The sequence below is a fragment of the Phaseolus vulgaris genome, chromosome 8, assembly GCF_000499845.2.
Source record: "Phaseolus vulgaris cultivar G19833 chromosome 8, P. vulgaris v2.0, whole genome shotgun sequence".
Taxonomy (NCBI): Eukaryota; Viridiplantae; Streptophyta; class Magnoliopsida; order Fabales; family Fabaceae; genus Phaseolus; species Phaseolus vulgaris.
The window spans coordinates 18006343-18026478 of NC_023752.2; the positions used below are offsets into that span (position 1 = coordinate 18006343).

The 20136-nt window shown below is 43.5% G+C and overlaps 2 protein-coding genes across 2 annotated transcripts; one reads left to right on the forward strand and one right to left on the reverse strand.

Annotated features, from left to right (window-relative positions):
• The first annotated feature begins 5041 nt into the window (after positions 1-5041).
• Positions 5042-7219, forward strand: LOC137824685 (uncharacterized). Its single transcript, XM_068630355.1, has 3 exons — positions 5042-5255; positions 5958-6518; positions 6645-7219. The coding sequence occupies exons 1-3, from the start codon at positions 5042-5044 to the stop codon at positions 7217-7219; spliced, it is 1350 nt and encodes a 449-aa protein (XP_068486456.1).
• An 8229-nt stretch (positions 7220-15448) lies between these two features.
• LOC137824686 (uncharacterized) lies at positions 15449-16769 on the reverse strand. The gene is made up of 2 exons (XM_068630356.1): positions 16023-16769; positions 15449-15820 (listed from the first exon to the last, which is right to left on the reverse strand). Exons 1-2 carry the CDS (start codon positions 16767-16769, stop codon positions 15449-15451), a joined length of 1119 nt encoding a protein of 372 aa, XP_068486457.1.
• Positions 16770-20136: the final 3367 nt, after the last annotated feature.

A 20136-nucleotide genomic window follows, 5' to 3' on the forward strand; every position in this document is an offset into this window, starting at 1 on the left:
TCTTCATTCCTCTCATGCGAGGCTTCGAGATCCGCCTGCATGCATTCCTGTTCCGGCTTCGACTCCGCCATATCTTGTGTACCGTCCCCTATCCTGGCGTTGACAAAGTCAAGGTCAAAGTCAACGCCTGGAGTCAAAGTCAACACAAGGCGTCGCCTAGGTGAAGAGACGCCAAGTGCCAGCGTCGCCAAGAGGAAGCGTCGCCAAGGCAAGGCGTCGCCTAGGTGAAGGCGTCGCCCAACCAGGGCGTCGCCACGATCAAATATCATTAAGTCAAGGCAATCAGAATGTGGTTCCCTGATACCTGTGGGTAGGAAAAACCATGGAGGGAGCGACGCCGTGGGAAGGCCTCAGGTCCCGATAATGCGGGGTAGTGATAAAGAGAAGGAAAAGGTGGCTTCGAGGCCATAGTGATAGCACCAGTGTAGGGCAGCCTGACTCGTGAAGTACCCCTGCCGCCCCAGAGACACCTTTGGGACAGATACGACTCAGGGGGAGGGTCACGCCTAGGGTAGCCAGGTGCAGGGTACGAGAGGAAGGCAGATACGCTCTCAAAGTGAGTGACTAGATGATTGGGGGCATGAGTTGGCACCCAAAAAGTCACCCCTTACGCAGTAGCACTCCCAGGCAGGAGGACTCACACGTAGAAACGTCCCCAGCTGGGCCGAAACGCCCCCAGATGGGGTCATGGCGTTGTGAGGCCCTCCACGTGTACGACAGCCATGTCAGAATAGAAACACCCTTTAGTCAGGTACCAGGTAATTAAAGTCATTTAGTACAGTTTCTGTTTCGAGCGTTCAAGGTACTATAAAGGCTCCCAAGCGTTTCAACGTCTTAAATGCGCTACGTTTTCTAATTAGACACGCTGATTGAGTGCGTTACATTTGTGATTAAAAGCGCTTTAAGGTGCTTTAAATGCTTGGGTAGTTTAAATAGCGCTGAGAATGTTGGAAACGGGGTTGGACGTTTTGGCAAATTTTCCCAGAATACACTCCAGTTGCTTGCTCGAAGTCGTAGGGCTACGCACAAGGGACTGGAAAAGAGGTTGTTTGCCAGAGCGAGAATATACACACAATACACAGTTCTTTTACCACCTTCGGAGTGCCATACGCGGTGCTCAGATACGGAGGTGCACAGTTTTGGTGTTTCTTGCCGGCTGACTTGAGCGTCGGAGTGCAAACGGCCGCTAGGGCGCCCCTTTGTCCTCTTTTTTGCAGGAATCCACAGGTAACCAGTGGGAAGGAGTCCCTAGCTGACGATGGAGGTCGCGCACGAAGACGTCCCAGTCAACCGGACGGAACAGTATGCACAGCGGTGCAAGCAGTGCCAACAACATGTTGACTGGAACAAAGCGCCTCCAGAAGAACTCAGATCGATCTATATCCCATGGCCGTTTCATAGTTGGGGGATCGACATTCTAGGACCTTTCCCTTTAGTGGTGCGGCAGATGATGTACCTCGTGGTAGCCATAGAATACTTCACAAAGTGGATAGAGGCTAAGCCAGTGGCGCATATCACAACCCACAAGATCCAACACTTTATGTGGAAAAACATAGTATGCCGCTTTGGAATCCCAAAACGGTTGGTGTCTGACAATGACACCCAGTTTGCAAGCCAACAGTTAGGCAAGCTATGTACGGAGATGGGGATAAAGCAGGTGCTCACATCAGTCGAACACCCCCAGACAAACGAGCAGGTCGAGTTCGCCAACCGAGTTCTGCTCAGATGTCTAAAGAGAAGGCTGGAGAAGGACAAATGGACCTGAGCAAAGGAGGTTCCTAGGATTGTGTATGGTTACCACACTACTCCCCAGTCCACTACCAAAGAAACACCCTTTAGCTTGGTGTATGACTCAGATGCAATGATTCCTGTAGAGATCCAGGAGAACTCGTCGCGTTTCTAGAACTTCGTGGAAGAAAAGTCTAGTGAAGAAAGAAAGGTGAACCTGAACCTACTGGATGAAGTGAGGGAGGAAGCAAGAATCAGAGCTGAGGCTTTGAAGAGAACGGTGGAGTAGAAGTACAACTCCAAGCTAAGACCTCGACAGTTCTAGGCCTCCGACCTGGTGATGTGGAAGGCCCACCCGTACCAGTTAGAGAACAAGTTGTCTCCCAAGTGAACTGGTCCCTTCAGAGTGACAAAGGCCCTTGGGAATGGAGCATACAGGCTCGAGATATTAGAAGGTGGAGCGATCCCTCGTACGTGGAACACAGCTAACCTTAAGCTTTATTTCAGTTAAATTATTTCAATTAAGCTGTTGCATTGTACACAATTTTTAGGGGACACTTTTTTCCCTTATAAGGGATTTTTAACGAGGTGACCCAATAATATTCTAGTTATTCAGTTAAGAGAATATATCTTTAAGCATTTTGTAAAGTGCAGTTACGAACCTTTTGTTGAATCAAATGTGATCAAAAGCTTTGAAGAATCCAAATCCTAGCCTTTGATGGAAGGCTGAAGTTGCTTGAAGTTGTTGTTGTGTTTTAGAGTAGGATCTGGGTAGTTTATCTTTGTAATCCACTCTTTGTTGAATCTAAACTTAAGTGTTTTCAAATCTTTTAAGTTTAAAGTGTTTTTCAAACTAACTGAAAAACAACCTATTGTTTTGTCGAAACAACCGATTGTTTTACACTTAGGTGTTTTAGAAAAGGTTGAAAACTGTTTTGGTTGGTTGTCTTGCTGTCAAACCAAAACAATCGATTGATTCGCTCTTTCAATCGATTGTTTGTTTGAAAATCCTAACTGAAACTATTTTATTAGTTAAGTGAGCTTTAAATGATTTTATAACAATGCTCCTGCTTTAAATTCTTGGACCATTCTTTGAAAGCTATAAATAGTTTGGTTAAGTTTTATAACAAACAATTAAGATATAAAATAGATTTGAGTTTTTCAGAGATTGCTTTCAAGATTTGAGTTTTCACCTTTGAGCTTTGGTTTATCAAGAAATAGTGGAATAGGATTACATCTGTATTGATTTCAGTTCATTCTGTAACAAGTGTAATTTGTTCTGAATACGTTGTACATTCTGGTGTTGTAAAGCCAAGAAGGGTTGTGTGCTTTTGAGGTTGTCAAGATCAACATTCTTGGTGTGTGTGCTGAGCCAAAAGAAGTGTGATTCTTTAGGGGATCAAGGTCACTTCTTTGGTGGTGTGTGTATGTAATCTGGTTTTGATTACTTAGTGGATTCCCTAGTGGTTTCTACGAAACTGGATGTAGCTCTTGGTTTAAGAGTGAACCAGTATAAACTGTTTGTGCATCTCTCTCTTCCTTAAACTCTTTAAATTCAGTTGATGTTGTTTCTAATGGTATAAACAGTTGTTCCCACCGGTTGACCAGATTGTGCTTCGTGCGTAGCTAAGACCCACGTATCAAGGACTCCATCGTCTTTGTTGCAAACCTCCTCCCTGTGCCACCATGAGTACCTGAAACAGAGAGAACAAAGGGGCGCCCTCGCAGCCGTTTGCACTCCGACGATCAAATCATCTAGCGAGAAACATCAAAGAACACACCTCCGTATCGGAGCACCGTGAATCGATGCTCTGAAGGTGGTTGAATATCTGAGTAACTGATTTCTCTCTAATTGCCCGTGCGTACAGTGGGTGCGCGAGCCAGCAACTAGAGTGTGTGTGTGTAAAACTGAGTCTGGATCCCTGTCTCAAACATCTAAAGCATTCAAAGCGTCTTAAAGTGCATTTAAAGCGTCTTAAAGTGCATTTAAGGCGTTTAAAAACGTTGAACGCATTTAAAACGTTCAAAGCATTTAAAGCGTTTAAAGTGCTTTAAAGCGTTTGAAACGTAAACTGGATAAAAACGTACCTTAGCAAACTTTCAGGGAAACTTATAGACCTTGATGTTTCAATGCTTACTACCATGTGTTCTTCTGACTTGATCACTATTCTACGTGGAGGGCCTTACAGCGCCGTAACCCAACTTAGGGATATTCCATCGTGTAAGTCCTCCTTCCTCGAAGTGCATCTGGCGCAAGGGGTGACTTTCTAGGTGCCAACTCATGCGCCCCAGCCTCTAGTCACTCGCCCTGGGAGTGTATCTACCTTTCTTTCGTACCACGCACATGGTTCGCCCCTGGGTGTGGCCCTCTCATGGGTCGTATCTATCCCAGTGTTCTTCTAGAGGCGGCGTGGGTACTTCACAAGTCAGGTTACTCCTCACTGGTGCTGGTAATATGGCCTTGAAGCCGCCTTTCTCTTCTCTTTATTACTGTTCTGAGGGGGGTATCGGGGGGTGATACTGCAAATGCCTTAACCTGGCTACGCCTTAACCTGGCGACACCTACACCTGGCGATGCCTACACCTGGCGACACCTACACCTGGCGACGCCTACACCTGGCGACGCCTCGTCCTGGCGACGCCTTAAGCGGTCAACCTGTTGACTTTCCTCCATGGGCTCCCTGGATGGGTCCCACCATATGTTTGACTTTGGTTTTGACTTTGACTTTGGTCAACGTTCGGGGACGGGACGGTACACAAGCCCCCCAGTCTTGAGCTAACAACTTGTTTTCAACGAAAAGACTAAGGCCTCGCCCCATCGTCCACGTGACATTCTCTATGTTGAAGATGTGATGCTTTAAGTTGCTCGTTAATCTCTTGACACGTGGCACAATCGCACGGTCATCACTTAGCGTCTCTCGCGCTCCTTAAGTTAATGTTATACCTTTTCGAAAACGCGCGCTCCAAACAATTGTTTCATTCACTCTTTCGCATTCCCTCCACTGTTCATCTTCTCAAACTCTCTCTGCAACCTTCATTCCCTCCTTCGCACTTTCAATCTTCAACCACCCAGATACTCAAAAGGTATGGTTTTTCTTCTTCGACGACTCTTTCCCTTTACTGTATTGCTCTTATAACTGCCTGGGACTGTTTATATTTTCTGCATTTCTGTGTTCTACTCGCTTCGTCGTTTCCCCTATTCTTCTCTTCTCGCGTGGGTAGGCTTTTTCTAGGGTTTCTCTTCCCCTTTCTGCCTTAACCCCATTTGCTAAACCTTTTCTTTTATTCCTTCTTCAGCTTTTTTCATCAATCCATGGCGCGTACAAAAACAACGGCCAATCCTTCACCCCCAAAGATCAGCTATAGGGCCCTTTACCCTTGGGCTCTCGACGAGCTGCTCGCTGAGAGCTCTAGTCTCACCTCCATGAAGGCTTGGACGGACCATATCGAAGGGTCAGGGGTCTATCAGCATCGTGCCTTCTCCAGGAGGCACGATGAAGATATAGTTGTGCTTCCCTACACTCCAAGTTAGCCTATCTGTGGGGACGAGAGGGCTAACAATGGAGTTCCTTTCTTTTACTTTTACCAGACCGTGTTCAAGCGCATCCGGATGCGCTTGCCCTTTTCGGCGTTCGAACGAGAACTGCTCACAGAGATCAACGTCGCCCCAGCCCAGCTACACCCCAACAGCTGGGCCTTCGTCAATGCGTTCGATATCTTGTGCGGGTACCTTAGCCAGCCACCCTCTGTCGACATCTTCCTTCATTTCTTTTAGGTGAAGAAACAGGGGAAGAGCTTGTGGGTAAGCCTGAGCAGCATTGCTGGAAGGGTCATCTTTTCCCTTTTCCAACAGTCATACAAAGGCTGGAAAGGAAAGTTCTTCAAGGTGTGCTGCTCCAATTATGACCACGCGGCCTTGGACGACTTTCCCCTATACTGGGTGGAGGAGGTCAAGCTGACGAAACCCAAATCCTTGGATGAGCTACCCCCGACTGATCGAGAGGTTTGCCAGATCCTGGCCAGTGTGGGGACTCTTGACACCTCCATACTAATAAGCCGCGAGTATGATGTAGAGGCTCTTGCTAAGTACATAAGTGTGAGAGTTACCCCTCCAAACCTTCTATTCTCTGCCTTTGCTTGTTTTCTCCTTGGTGTATGATTTATCTGCTTTCTCGTGCCATAGTGATTGTGCTTGGGACTAATCTAGCGTGTTTATTTTACTAGTGCAGATTCAAGGATGGACAAGCAACGAAGGTTGAAGCTCGCCCAAATCTTGAAGTCCAAGGGCGAGGCTTTAGTGAAAGGGGTTGGGGATTCCCTGCCTCCAACCTCTGAGACTGCCCCTAATTCCCCTAGCCTTCACCTTCAAAACCCACCTACAAAATCACCTCCTCCATCTGTATCCTCTCCAAACCAACCCCCACACCAACCCCCACACTCTCCATCTGAAGCCACTGCCGCGCCAGCCCCCCTTGACAAGGGTAAAAGGGTGGTAGTGTTGCCTTCTGACGACGAGGAGGACTCTGCTGGAGGGCAAGTCTTCAAAAGAGGAAGGACCACTCAAGCTGCTCCTCTGACTGCAACCTCTGCCATTTCTTCTTCCTCCGGAGCTGAATCTCTCAGGGAACACCCTCCGAGCGCCAACTCACCCCCTCAACCTTCGGCCTTGGAGGGTGGGACTGAGACTGAGCCCACTTCTGCCCCACCACCTGCTACAGAACTTCCCTCGCCCATCCAAGACTCGCTGAGGGGTTTCTTGGAAAGGGGAGCTGAAGGGCCCAAAAAAGAAGGTATATACTATTATATGGGCGCCTTCATGGCTATTGCACAAAACTGGCGTGATCAAGCTAAGACTAGGGCGATCGAGGCCTCCACCCTTCAAGCTCTAGAGAAAGAAGTCGCATCATAGAAAGAAGAGAAAGAAACCTTGGCCCGCCACTGGAAGCGTCAAGAGGAGGCTTACAAGATTTCTTTGAAGGTGGCACAAAAGGCGAAGGAGGAGGCCAACAAGCAGCTACAGGAGGTGGGGCAAGCCCATGTTGAGCTCCTCAATCAGGTCGTGCCCCTCCGAGTCAAAATAGTGGAGCTCGAAGACGCAGAAAAGGCTTCTGAGGCACAACAGAAAAAACTTGAAGCCCACTGCGTTGACCGGGAGCAAAAGCTTGGGAAAACTAAGGGGGAGCTAGCTGCGAAGATCGAAGCTTTCAACCTTCTCCAAGATAAAAATGGCAAACTCCAAGCTGATGTTAACAAGCTTCAGGTGGAGAAGGAATTTTTGGACAAGCAGCTAGCCACCAAGGACTCCAAGATTGAAGAATTGGAGAAATCCAACAAAAAGTTCCTCGACGATATGGCTGGCATCTTTGAGGAGAGGTTTAAAGAGGCTCTGGCTCAGGTAACATGCGAAAACCCAGAGATTAACACCTCAAACTGTGATCCCAGCAACCAAATCGTCGATGAGAAGGTGGTGCCCCTCGACCTTGGGGAATGAGCAGCATTTAATAGATCTCCATCTTCTTTGTAAATTTGTATTTACAACATTTGAACTTATCTGTAATTCAAACTCTCGACTTTGTTTATTTAAATATCATTCGACCCTTATCTTTACATTCTTGTTCGCCTTTAACTTCTCTTGCACTTTTATCTGCTTTTTCTTTCTTTACTATATAAAAGGCGTAACTGGTATTTATCTCCGATGTATCTCTTCGTCACTTTTCCTTTAACTCTTTAGGTAGCACGTGACTTTCTCTTTTACTCTTCCCTTCTAAGTCGTGATGCATACCCTTCTCTTGATCTCTTTGCATCAAACTTCTCTTGGCCCTCGTATCTGTGAGGAATCTTCCTCATGAAGGCATCGCCTGCCACGTCATCGCCCGGAGACATAGGAGGACTTAACTTCGCGCCTCATCATCACTCAAAGGTGAAGAAGGACTTCTCTTGTCTCTACGGATTTCGATAACTCGTGCTCTTCACTATTCTTTTTGTTGATTTTCTTTGCCTATTCAACTTGCAAAAGTTTCAACTTGTTCTTTCATTGCCTTTCTATACCCTCACCAGTGCTCGAGGGTGAGGGAGGACTTATCTTTTCCTGTACTGGGTGTCCACGCTCGAGGAGAAACTTGCTGAACGCGAGGTCGCATCGTCCTCAGCATGTCTAAACACTTGGGACAAAAGTCGCGCTTTGGTGCCCACGCCCGTGGAGAGGCCTATTACAACAGCGCTGTATCGTCCACGCGGTGTCTAAACACCAAGGCAACTTAGCCTTTATCTCTGCACACTTGGTGCCCACGCTTGAGGAGAGGCCTGCCCTAGGGTAGTGTCGTTTCGTCCTCAGGGTGTCTGAAAACACCAAGGCGATCAGTGTTCTTGGTGCCCACGCCCAGGGAAAGGCGCCGTATCGTCCCTGGTGTGTCTAAACACCAAGCTGACCAGGTATTTTGGTGATTACGCCTAAGGAGAAGGTTTCCCTAAGGATGGCACTTCTCCTTATTGTGTGTATGTGCACCAAGGCACCTGGTTCTCCACTGCTCGGAAACTTCTTACTGTCTGACGCCCACGCTCGAAGGAAACGCCCCCCGCCACTTCCTTGCGAGGTGTCTAAACATCAGATATCGGGGCTAACTTATTCCTACCTGAGGAGGGGGCGTCCCGAAGGAATCCCTTAACCCCTGCTCAAGGACTACTCTCTCGAATTTTAACTTATACTGAGCGTACCTTTTGTCTTGACGCCCACGCATGAGTGTGTGCTCTCGTTACTTGCTTCTATTTCGACGCCCACTCCCTTATCTGGCGATGCCTATGCCTGGTGACGCCTGAACTTGGCGACGCCTCATCCTGGAGATGCTTCAACCTGGCGACGCCTACGCTTGGCGATGCCTTGGGCCTTTGTTTTTGTTTCTTAGTCTTTGCTTTACGTTATGAGAAAACGAAAGGCTGAGACAAGTTTTCTTGAACTTCTTTCTTACTTGGTGACCTCATTAAAAAACCCCCGAGAGGGAAAAAGAGCGTCCCCTTTAAAATTGTACACTTCATAATGTTCTTCAACTGAAATAAAATTTTAAATTGGCTGCATTCCAGCTGCGTGGGATGGGGCCCCCTTCTAGAGTCTCCAACTTGTACAAACCATTTCCCTTGGCTTCGGTTACTCTGAAGGGTCCGGTCCATTTGGGAGACAACTTGTTCTTCAACTCAAGGGTGAGCCTTCGGCATGACCAAGTTAGCTACTTGGAACTGTCGCGGTTTCACCTTAAAGCTATACTGATGCTCCACTCTCCTTGATGAGAATCAAATAAAGGAGGCTTTTATTAATGAAGTAAGAGGTCATTCACCTTCACATTTGAAGTTCTTCCTTTTAGTCTTCTCAAAATTAAAAGAAGACATAAAATAAAGAGAGGATTAAAGCCTAAAGCCAAAGAAGTCTACAAGCTTTCAAGAATAGACTTCATTTCAATACCTCTCTTTAGAGTTTCTTTTATAAATTTGTAAATAATATAGAATGTTTAAATACATAGTTTTTACGAAAGGTGCTTGGAGGGAAACCTTAGATACCTCTTTTGTAAAAGCATCTTTAGGCATTAGTTTAGAATTTTTTAGAAGAATACTCTTCATGCTTCATTTAGGCGCTATTAGTAAGTAGCATATGAAGAGTCTTTTGGTTAGCTTATGTTGTAAGCTTCATGACCAGCCCTTGCTCCTATATAAGGAGGGCTTAGGTCCTTCACAATGCAGATTGGAAATTAGCAATAGAGAAACTCTACTCAATTTGAGAGAGAATTTGAGAGCTTGTCTTCTCCTACACCTTGTCTTATCTTGAGTGCATTTGCTTCTCTCAAGAGGCGGCACTAGCTCACTCATCTTGGAGCCTTCATCCTCTAAGTGGCGTGATCATCAAACCAAAGCATCCATTTCCATAAGTTCTTCTTTCTTTCATCTCCATTTTATATGAAGCTTAAACATGTCTTAGTTTCTTTTGTTCGGTTCATCTTCCGTTCCTTGCACTTTTGTTCGGCTGTTTTCATTTGATTTTGTTGTAATCCAGTTCAATAGCTTTTTGTCATAATTCTGTTCGGTTCATTTGCTTTCTTAAGAGTTTTAATCGGTGCCTTTGCCTTTTTACACAATTTGTTCGGTTCAATAAACAATAGATGGCTCTTCCATATGAGTTTGGTGTTTGGTGCAAGTTTTGGTGAGTTCTTGAAACATAGAACCTTGATCCAATTCTATTATAAGTGCCTAAGCTATCTCCAACTCAAGTTGAGTCCATAGAATGTCAAAGAATCATCTCTTCTTTGCTAGTGGATTCATATCATGTGGTATCCAGAGTTTAGGTTTGTTCTTGTTTAATTTTGAGTTGTGTTGCACTTTTAATTCAAGTACTCTATATTCTTGCTGTTTCATTTCTGTTTTTAGGCTTATTTTGAGTTTTATTACTGTTTTCTTAATTGTGCCTATCCAGTGTTTGTGTCTTTTCCTTTTTAAATCCATACAAGTTTTGTCATAGTCATGTTTTTCCAAGAATGTCATCACTTCTTGTAGTACTTTTATTGAATTTTTTGTTTCTTGCTTTGGTGTAATACAGTTTTTGAGTTTGATACTTGATCATTTGTGCATTTTCTGTTTTAGTATTGAGTTCATAATTGTATTTTAGACCTATACAAGTTCCTATACACAATTTCCATTATGTCTTTGCTAGTTCTTAATTCTGTTTTTCATTCCTGTTAAAATTCCTCTGTTTTACTGAAAACGTGCTTACTGTTTCGATTTATTGCAATTGATTTACTCACTGGAAATTTCTGAAATTCTGGATTTGTGTTCTTTAAAGTGTTATAAAAGATTAGAAAAAATAAGTACTAAAAAATTCAAAGTACAAAATATATGATAAATCAAAAACGAAAAGTGTGCAATTCTGCCGAAAAAAAAACGGTAATCTGGCAGCGATTTTGAAAATTTATCTCAATTAATTGGCTTACTGTTTTTGAGTAATTCCAGTGCCATTATTGAGTTAAGATCTTGAAGTTTCTATGGTTAAAATTTCATAATCCAGTTCGCTTTATATTGTTCCAGTTAAATCAGTGAACATCACGCACAGTTTGCATAAAAAAATATTTTCCAGTAGCTTGTTTTTTGTTTTCTTCATCTACTCTAGTACTTTTCTTTAGGTATCTTTTGTGTGCCTTCTTTTTTTCATTGAGTACCTTATTTTCTTGCTTGTCTTTTGTTCATTAATCTTTGAGTTTGTCATACATCTTGATATGATTCCAATAGCATAGAAGAGAAAGATTCTTGATCTTCTTAGGAATCAACTTGAGTTGGAGATTGAATAGGCACTTTTATAGAGATGGATCAATGTTCTATGTTTCAAGAACTCACCAAAACTTGAACCAAACACCAAACTCGCATGGAAGTTCCATTTCTTGCCAATTGAACCGATTAAATTGAACAAGAAAGTAAATGAACCGATTGAAACTCTAAAGAAAGCAATTGAACCGAACAAAACATGAAAAGAAGCTACTGAACCGAATTAAAACAGTGAGAAATTGAAAAGAACCGAACAAAAGTGTAAGAAAAGGAAGATGAACCGATTAAAAGAAACTACACTTGTTTTGGAGTTCATATGGACATGGAAATGGAAGAACTAGATGGAAAAGAGAGAAGACTTATGTGGTTGAAGAACTTGGTTGATGAACACGCCACTTGAAGTATGAATGCTCCAAGATAAGTGTGGGAAGCCGCCACTTGAGAGAACCAAGGCACTCAAGATAAGACAAGGTGTAGGAGAAGACAAAGTTCTCACAATTCTCTCTCAATTTGAGTAGAGTTTCTCTATTACAATTTCCAAATCTGCATTATGAAGGACCTAAGCCCTCCTTTTATAGGAGCAAGGGCTGGTCATGAAGCTTACAAAACAAGCTAACCAAAAGTCCCTTGCATGCTACTCACTTCTAGCACCTAAACTGAAGCATGAAGAGTCACCTTGTAGAAAATTATAAACTAATGCCTAAAGATGCTTTTACAAAAGAGGTATCTAAGGTTTCCCTCTAAGCACCTTCCTAAAAACTATATATTTAAACATTCTACATTTTATAAAAGAAACTATAAAGAGAGATATTTATTTGAAGCCCATTCTTTGACGACTTGTAGACTTCTTTGGCTTTAGGCTTGATCCTTACTTTATTTTATGTCTTCTTTTAATTTTTAGAAGACTAGAAGGAAGAACTTCAAATGTGAGGGTGGATGTCCTCTTCCTCCCTTAATAAAAGCCTCCTTTATTTGATTCTCATCACATCTAGTATTCCTTTTGTTATAGCCTTTTATTGCTTATACCTTTTCTTGCTTGTCTTTCTTTATTCCTTGGTTTTGTAGTGAAGTGCTTTGAAGATTGTGTGCTCTTGCTTTGGCATCTTTCATTCGAGGATTACTAAGGCCTCAAGATAAGCTTGGTGCAGAGAGTATTCTTTCTTTGAGAGTGATTTTTCAGTGCCACTTCACTTCGGCAATTGGTTCCAAATTCTTTTAGCTAACTTTGTTTTCTTAACTTTGTTTGTTGTTTTTGTTGTTTGCTGTTTTCTTTTCCAAATGGCTGCTTATTCCAGTGATGAGTATTACAACAAGCATTCTCCTAGCAAAGCTTCTGTCCTTGGTGAATTAAAAGAGGCCAAGCGAGCCATTACACAAAAAGATGAAGCTATTACACAACAAGTTGAAGCTATTAGACGGTTGGAGAAAAGATTGCAAAGCCTTGAAGTGCAGCAAGCTAGACCTTCTCATTCTCACCATGGTTCACGGAATTCTCATAGACCTTCATCAAGAGGCTCTTCCAATAATCATGGACGTGAAGAAGAACATAGAAGAAGGAGACCTCAACCTAACTTTCATGGCTATAGACCACCTTATGCTCATGAAGATAAACGTGAAGATGGCTATTACCGTGATGCAAAGGCCAAGCTCCCTTCGGCCAACATTCCTAGTTTCAATGGGGATAGTGATCCTAATGTGTATCTAGATTGGGAGGCTAAATGTGAACAGATTTTTGACCTCCATGAGATCCTAGATGAGCACAAATATAAGCTAGCCACCTTAGAATTTAGTGATTATGCCAAAGAATGGTGGCATAAAATTGTAATGGACATTATATATCGCAAGAAACCTCCCGTGGTTTCTTGGAATACTTTGAAAGAGTGTATGCGCGCGAGGTTTGTTCCTCCTTCTAGGAAGGAACACTTGTTGAAGTTCCAAAAGCTTCCTCAAGGACATAGGATGGTAGATGAATACTTTAAAGATTTTGAAACAACTTTGACTAAAATGAATATGCATGCTAATGAAGAGTCAAAGATAAAATGGTTTATACATGGTTTGAGAAGCGATATTAGAGCATTTATAGAATTAAATGAGTACTTTTCTTTAAAGCAAGTGCTTCACATAGCCATCAAGATGGAATTATATCTTTTGAAAACCACGTCTACAAAAAGAGTTTCTACTACAAATCCTTCTACTCCTAAGTCACCTACCAAAACTTCAAAAATAAAATGTTTTAAATGTTTAGGTTTTGGGCACATAGCTCTTCATTGTCCACAAAAGCAAACCTTAATGATAAACAAGGTAAAACAAGACCTAACTCACCCACCTACCACAAGTAAATATGAAAAAGACAAAGAAGGCCAAGTTGACATGGGTCTTATCCTTTCACCTCCAAGGTGTTTTCCTTCCTTATCTTTTTCATTACCCAAGGTTCCTATTTCACCACCATCTTGGTTTAAAAATGTTAGGAATGATTTTTTCATACCTCCTTTTCCAAAACATATCATCATTCCTAAACAAATTTTTCCAACTTGGTCGATTTATACAACCTCCTTTTCTGAAATCCCATTATTTACAAATGCTAAGTCATGTTTACCTTTTTCTTCCACTTTTAATTGTAAAAATAAACTGACTTTCTTCTATGCAGGGATTCAGAATTCGTGGACGAATTCTCTCCAACTCGAGGAGTATGATGAGAATCAAATAAAGGAGGCTTTTATTAATGAAGGAAGAGATCATTCACCTTCACATTTGACGTTCTTCCTTCTAGTCTTCTCAAAATTAAAAGAAGACATAAAATAAAGAGAGGATTAAAGCCTAAAGCCAAAGAAGTCTACAAGCTTTCAAGAATAGACTTCATTTAAATACCTCTCTTTATAGTTTCATTTATAGATTTGTAAATAATATAGAATGTTTAAATACATAGTTTTTAGGAAAGGTGCTTGGAGGGAAACCTTAGATACCTCTTTTGTAAAAGCATCTTTAGGCATTAGTTTAGAATTTTCTTGAAGAATACTCTTCATGCTTCATTTAGGCGCTATTAGTAAGTAGCATATGAAGAGTCTTTTGGTTAGCTCATGTTGTAAGCTTCATGACCAGCCCTTGCTCCTATATAAGGAGGGCTTAGGTCCTTCACAATGCAGATTGGAAATTAGCAATAGAGAAACTCTACTCAATTTGAGAGAGAATTTGTGAGAGCTTGTCTTCTCCTACACCTTGTCTTATCTTGAGTGCATTTGGTTCTCTCAAATGGCGGCACTAGCTCACTCATCTTGGAGCCTTCATCCTCTAAGTGGCGTTATCATCAAACCAAAGCATCCATCTCCATACGTTCTTCTTTCTTTCATCTCCATTTTATATGAAGCTTAAACATGTCTTAGTTTCTTTTGTTCGGTTCATCTTCCTTTCCTTGCAGTTTTGTTCGGCTGTTTTCATTTGATTCTGTTGTAATCCAGTTCAATAGCTTCTTTTCATAATTCTGTTCGATTCATTTGCTTTCTTAAGAGTTTTAATCGGTGCCTTTTCCTTTTTACACAATTTGTTCGGTTCAATTGACAATAGATGGCTCTTCCATATGAGTTTGGTGTTTGGTGCAAGTATTGGTGAGTTCTTGAAACATAAAACCTTGATCCAATTCTATTATAAGTGCCTAAGCTATCTCCAACTCAAGTTGAGTCCATAAAATGTCAAAGAATCATCTCTTCTTTGCTAGTGGACTCATATCACTCCTCTTCACAGCTTCAGCCTTTATCTTCGCCTCTTCTCTGGCCTCGTCTAAGAAGTCTAGATTCACCTTTCTTTCTTCGTTGGATTCTTCTGCCACAAAGCTTAGGAAACACGGAGAACTCTCGTGGATCTCTACTGGGATCATGGCATCTGACCCGTATCCTCTGACGCTTCTTTCATGGGCGAGGACCCCCTGTGTGCTTTTTCTAAGGGCGCACCTTCCTTGGGTGTCGCCTCCGCGTGTGAGGCCTCTACAGGCGTCGACTCCGCGGGTGTCGCCTCCGCGTGTGAGGCCTCTACAGGTGTCGACTCCGCGGGCATCGCCTCTTCCAAGGGTTCTACCTCCATTGACGTATCCGAAATGGGCGATCGTTCAAGCACCATGAACACGCCTTTCTTTGTCTTTAAGCTATTTTCATAGCATTTCCGGGCCTCCTCTTTATCAGATTTGATCACAATGACCCTTGCCACTAAGATCTGACAACTTCATCTTTCCAGTGTAGGGCCTCAGCAAGTGAGGGGACAACTGCAAGTTATTGAACGTCGACCAAAACATGACATCTACAGAACTGCCCTGGTCGACGAGAACCATGTGCACCTTTCTCCCTGCTCTGACAACCGAAATGACCACGGGGTCATTGTCATGTGGGACAACATCTCGTAGGTCATCCCTTGTGAACACAAGGTCTGACTCCCACTAATCGTCCGATCCCTCCTCAACAACTGAGTTCAGTGCCCTCACATACCTTTTGCGCTGAGAGGCAGTGGGTCCTCCTCCAGAAAAGCCACCAGAGATGGTGTGAACTTCTCCATGGATTGGCATCTCATGCGCTTGATCCTCCTCTGGCACTGCTAGGGTTGCGGTGGTGGCAGGCCCAGCAAGATAATCCTTCGGAAATCCATTCTTCACGAGTTCATCCAGCTGATGGCCCAGCGCCAAGCAATTGTTGATATGGTGCACAAACGCCTCATGGAACTCACACCACGAGTCTTTACGAGGTCCCAGCACCTTGTCAGACTTCACTGGTGGCCTCAACCTATCAGCTATGTTGGGAATAGCAATAAGATCCTTCAGCTCCATCACGAAATTGTGCCTTAACGGCCTATTTTTGTTCCTGTACTGCCCCCCTTGCCTGAGGCCTCCTCGCCTCGTATGGGCGCTTCCTGTCTTGGTTCTTCCTTCCTGTCGTGGCCTTGTTGACCCTGGCAGGTTGTGCAGGCGACTGCGCTCTTGGGCGTGCGGGTGCGACACTTGTGCGCTTCTTACATACCTCGCCCTCAGTGGCGATGTTTTCCACAGCGCGACGCCTTATCTCAGCAAAGGTTCGGGGACGGTTGCGGATGATTGACTCGCAAAAAGGCCCAGGGCAGACCCCCTTTCTGAACGCGTCGACAATCATGGGTTCCTCCGTGGTGCCAACCTTCACCACCTGGGCCCCAAAGCGATTAATATACTCCTTCAAGGTCTCGCCTTGATACTGCTTCACATCAAACAAGTCGTACGAGACCGGCGATGGAGCCCTGTTTGCTAGATACTGCTCCCTGAACAGCTGCGAGAGCTGTGCGAAGGAGGTGATATGGCCATTCAGAAGACTAATGAACCAGTCCATGGCCATCCCAGTCAAAGTGCTCATGAAGAGCTTGCACTTTACGGCGTCGGAGCCGCCTACCAGCATCATTTGCGTGTGGAACACAATGAGATGTATTTCGGGGTCCTCCATCCCTGTGAAGGTTACCTTGGGCACCAAAAATGTGTTTGGGATCACCGTCTCCAGTATCGGCTGCGAGAACGGTGTAGAGAACTCTTTTGGGGGAGTGGAACCCTCGGGCTCATCCCCGTCGCGTAGCCCTAAGTTGTTGCGCCACCCACGACACAACTCCTCATTCATGCGACAGAGCTCCTCATTTCTCGCTTGGGACGCCACGAGATCCTCCTGCATGCGCTCTTGCTCAGCCTTCGACGCTGCCATTGCCTCCTGCAGTCCTTGCATCATACCCATGACCTGCTGCATGGTCATCTCTTCGCTCTCAGCGTGCGTCGAACCTTGCCTCGTGGACCTCATCTTCTGCGATTTCTGGAACTTCTTTTAGCTGTCGTGCAACTCCAAGGGATAAGGAAAACGTTGGACTCGAACTCAAACGAACACGATCAAACAGCAAACTGAACCGAAGGCAATTGCTGAAACTGCACCAATTTCACAACGAACAGTGGCTCTTGGTTGAATCTCGAAGGAACTGAATCGGAAACTGCAACTGGAAAACTGAACACTTGTGGTGGGACTGATGTTTTAGATCGGGCCCCACGATGGGCGCCAAATGTTCCCGCCGGTTGACCAGATTGTGCTTCGTGCGTAGCTAAGACCCGCGTATCAAAGACTCCTTCGTCTTTGTTGCAAACCTCCTCCCTGTGCCACCATGAGTACCTGAAACAGAGAGAACAAAGGGGCGCCTTTGCAGCAGTTTGCACTCCGACGATCAAGTCAGCTAGCGAGAAACATCAAAGAACACACCACCGTGAATAGATGCTCTGAAGGTGGTTGAATATCTGAGTAATTGATTTCTCTCTAATTGCCCGTGCGTACAGTGGGTGCGCGAGCAAGCAACTAGAGTGTGTGTGTGTAAAACTGAGTCTGGATCCCTGTCTCAAACGTTTAAAGCCTCTTTTAAACGTCTAAAGCATTCAAAGTGTCTTAAAGTGCATTTAAAGCGTCTTAAAGCGCATTTAAGGCGTTTAAAAACGTTCAACGCGTTTAAAACGTTCAAAGCATTTAAAGCGTTTAAAGTGCTTTAAAGCGTTTGAAACGTAAACTGGATAAAAACGTACCTTAGCAAACTTTCAGGGAAACTTATATACCTTGATGTTTCAATGCTTACTACCATGTGTTCTTCTGACTTGATCTCTATTCTACGTGGAGGGCCTTACAGCGTCGTAACCCAACTTAGGGATATTCCATCGTGTAATGCCTCCTTCCTCAAAGTGCATCTGGCGCAAGGGGTGACTTTCTGGGTGCCAACTCATGCGCCCCAGCCTCTAGTCACTCGCCCTGGGAGTGTATCTACCTGCCTTTCGTACCACGCACATGGTTCGCCCCTGGGCGTGGCCCTCTCATGGGTTGTATCTGTCCCAGGGGTCTCCCAGAGGCGGCGTGGGTACTTCACAAGTTAGGTTACTCCTCACTGGTGCTGGGAATATGGCCTTGAAGCCGCCTTTCTCTTCTCTTTATTACTGTTCTGAGGTACTGAGGCCCCTCGTGATGTCACCCTCTCCACGGTCTTTCCTACCCGTGGGTATCGGGGGGTCATACCGCCGATGCCTTAACCTGGCGACGCCTTAACCTGGCTATGCCTTAACCTGGCGACGCCTTAACCTGGCGACGCGTCATCCTGGCGACGCCTTAAGCGGTCAACCTGTTGACTTTCCTCCCTGGGCTCCCTGGATGGGTCCCACCATATGTTTGACTTTGGCTTTGACTTTGACTTTGACTTTGGTCAACGCCCAGGGACGGGACGGTACAACAACCAATTGTTTCTAACAACTGATTGTTTTTCTGGTGCTTTGCTGTTTTGAGCTGTGTTTCTTGGTTAACTGAATTCTTAATCTGGTTTCTTGCAAAGAATTTCATTCTAGCTTAAAATTTTTGCGAAAACCCCCTTTAAACAATTCACCCCCCCCTCTCGTTTAAGGTCATACATTCTAACAATTGGCATCAAGAGCTTGGTACTTGAAAAATACTCAAGTTTGATCCTAAAACCTTTTTTCAATGGCTCAAAAACTACCTTTTGGAGAAGGTGCTTCAATCAACAGACCACCTCTATTTTGTGGTTTGAATTATCAATTCAGGAACGTTAGAATGAAAATCTTTGTTGAATTTCTTGACAAGGGAATTTGGGATGCAATTGAAAATGACCCTTTTATTCCAAAATTTGAAAAAGATGGATGTTCCATTGAAAAACCTTGGTCTCAATGGACTGATTCTGAAAACAAGAAGGCCAAATTTGATTGTATTGCTAAGAACATCATAACATCTGCCTTGAATTTGGTTGAATTTTTCAGGATTTCTCAACGTTCATCGGCCAAGAAGATGTGGGACACTTTGGAGGTGACTCATGAAGGAACCAATGATGTGAAGTGAGTTAGAAAGCATACTTTAATTCAGGAATATGAAATGTTTATAATGCTTAAGGGTGAGTCCATCGCTGAAGTACAAAAGAGGTTCACCCACATCATCAACCACCTTATGAGCCTTGGGAAAACCTTTGATAAAGAAGAACTAAACATCAAGATCCTCAAGTGTCTTGATAGATCATGGCAACCTAAGGTGACAACAATATCTGAATCAAAAGATTTGACATCCTTGAAAAAGGCTTCATTGTTTTGTAAGCTTAGAGAACATGAGTTAGAAATGAATAAACTCAATGTTCAAGAAAGTGAAGACAAGCATGTGAGAAGCATTGCCTTGAAAGCTTCCAAGCACAAAAGCAAGCAAGAGTCAAGTGATGAAAGTGAAGAAGAAAACCTTAGTTTGCTATCCAAGAAGTTTAGTAGATTCTTGAAGAGAAATCGCAACAAAGAAGCCAACAAAGAAAGGTATGGCAACAAGAAAACTAGTGATTTCAATTCTAACAATTGTACTTGTGTTGGTTGTGGTGAACAGGGGCACATAAAAGCTGATTGCCCAAACAAAGAAAGCAATGAAAAGAAATCAAGCTACAAGGAGAAAAAGGGAAAATCAAGAAGAACATATATTGCTTGGGATGAAAATGAAGTCAACTCATCAAACTCCTCATCAAGTGAAGATGAAAAAGCAAACATATGCTTGATTGCAGAAGGAGATGATGAGTCATGTAGCTCAAGCAATGTAAGTTCATGTGCTTCCCTAAGTGCTGAAAATTATAGTAAATTGCTTCAAGCTTTTCAAGAAACTCATGAAGAAGCTAACCGATTGGTTCTCTCAAACAAATGATTGAAAGGGCTTAACAACTGGCTTGAAAAGAGGTTAAGACATTTGAAGAAGAGTTGGAAAAATCAAATATTGATTTTGAAAAGCTTGAAAAACATTGCAAAAACTCTTCTCATGTGTGTGACTCTCTTGTTTGTGAAAATTGTGAAAATCTTGAAAAGAAAGTTCATTATCTTGTTAGAACTGTGGATAAGCTTTCAGAGGGAAAAATCCAACTTTGAGAATGTCTTGGCATCTCAAAATTATGTTTTTGGAAGAGTTGGATTAGGTTTTAATCCACAGAACAAGCAAGATAGTTTTTCAAAGAAATTTTCAAAATTGTCAGTAAAACAACCGATTGTTACATGTTTTTATTGCATGAAAAGAGGCCATTCTGTCAGATTCTGCAAAATAAGGAAATATTTTTTTCCTAGAGGTTTTATGA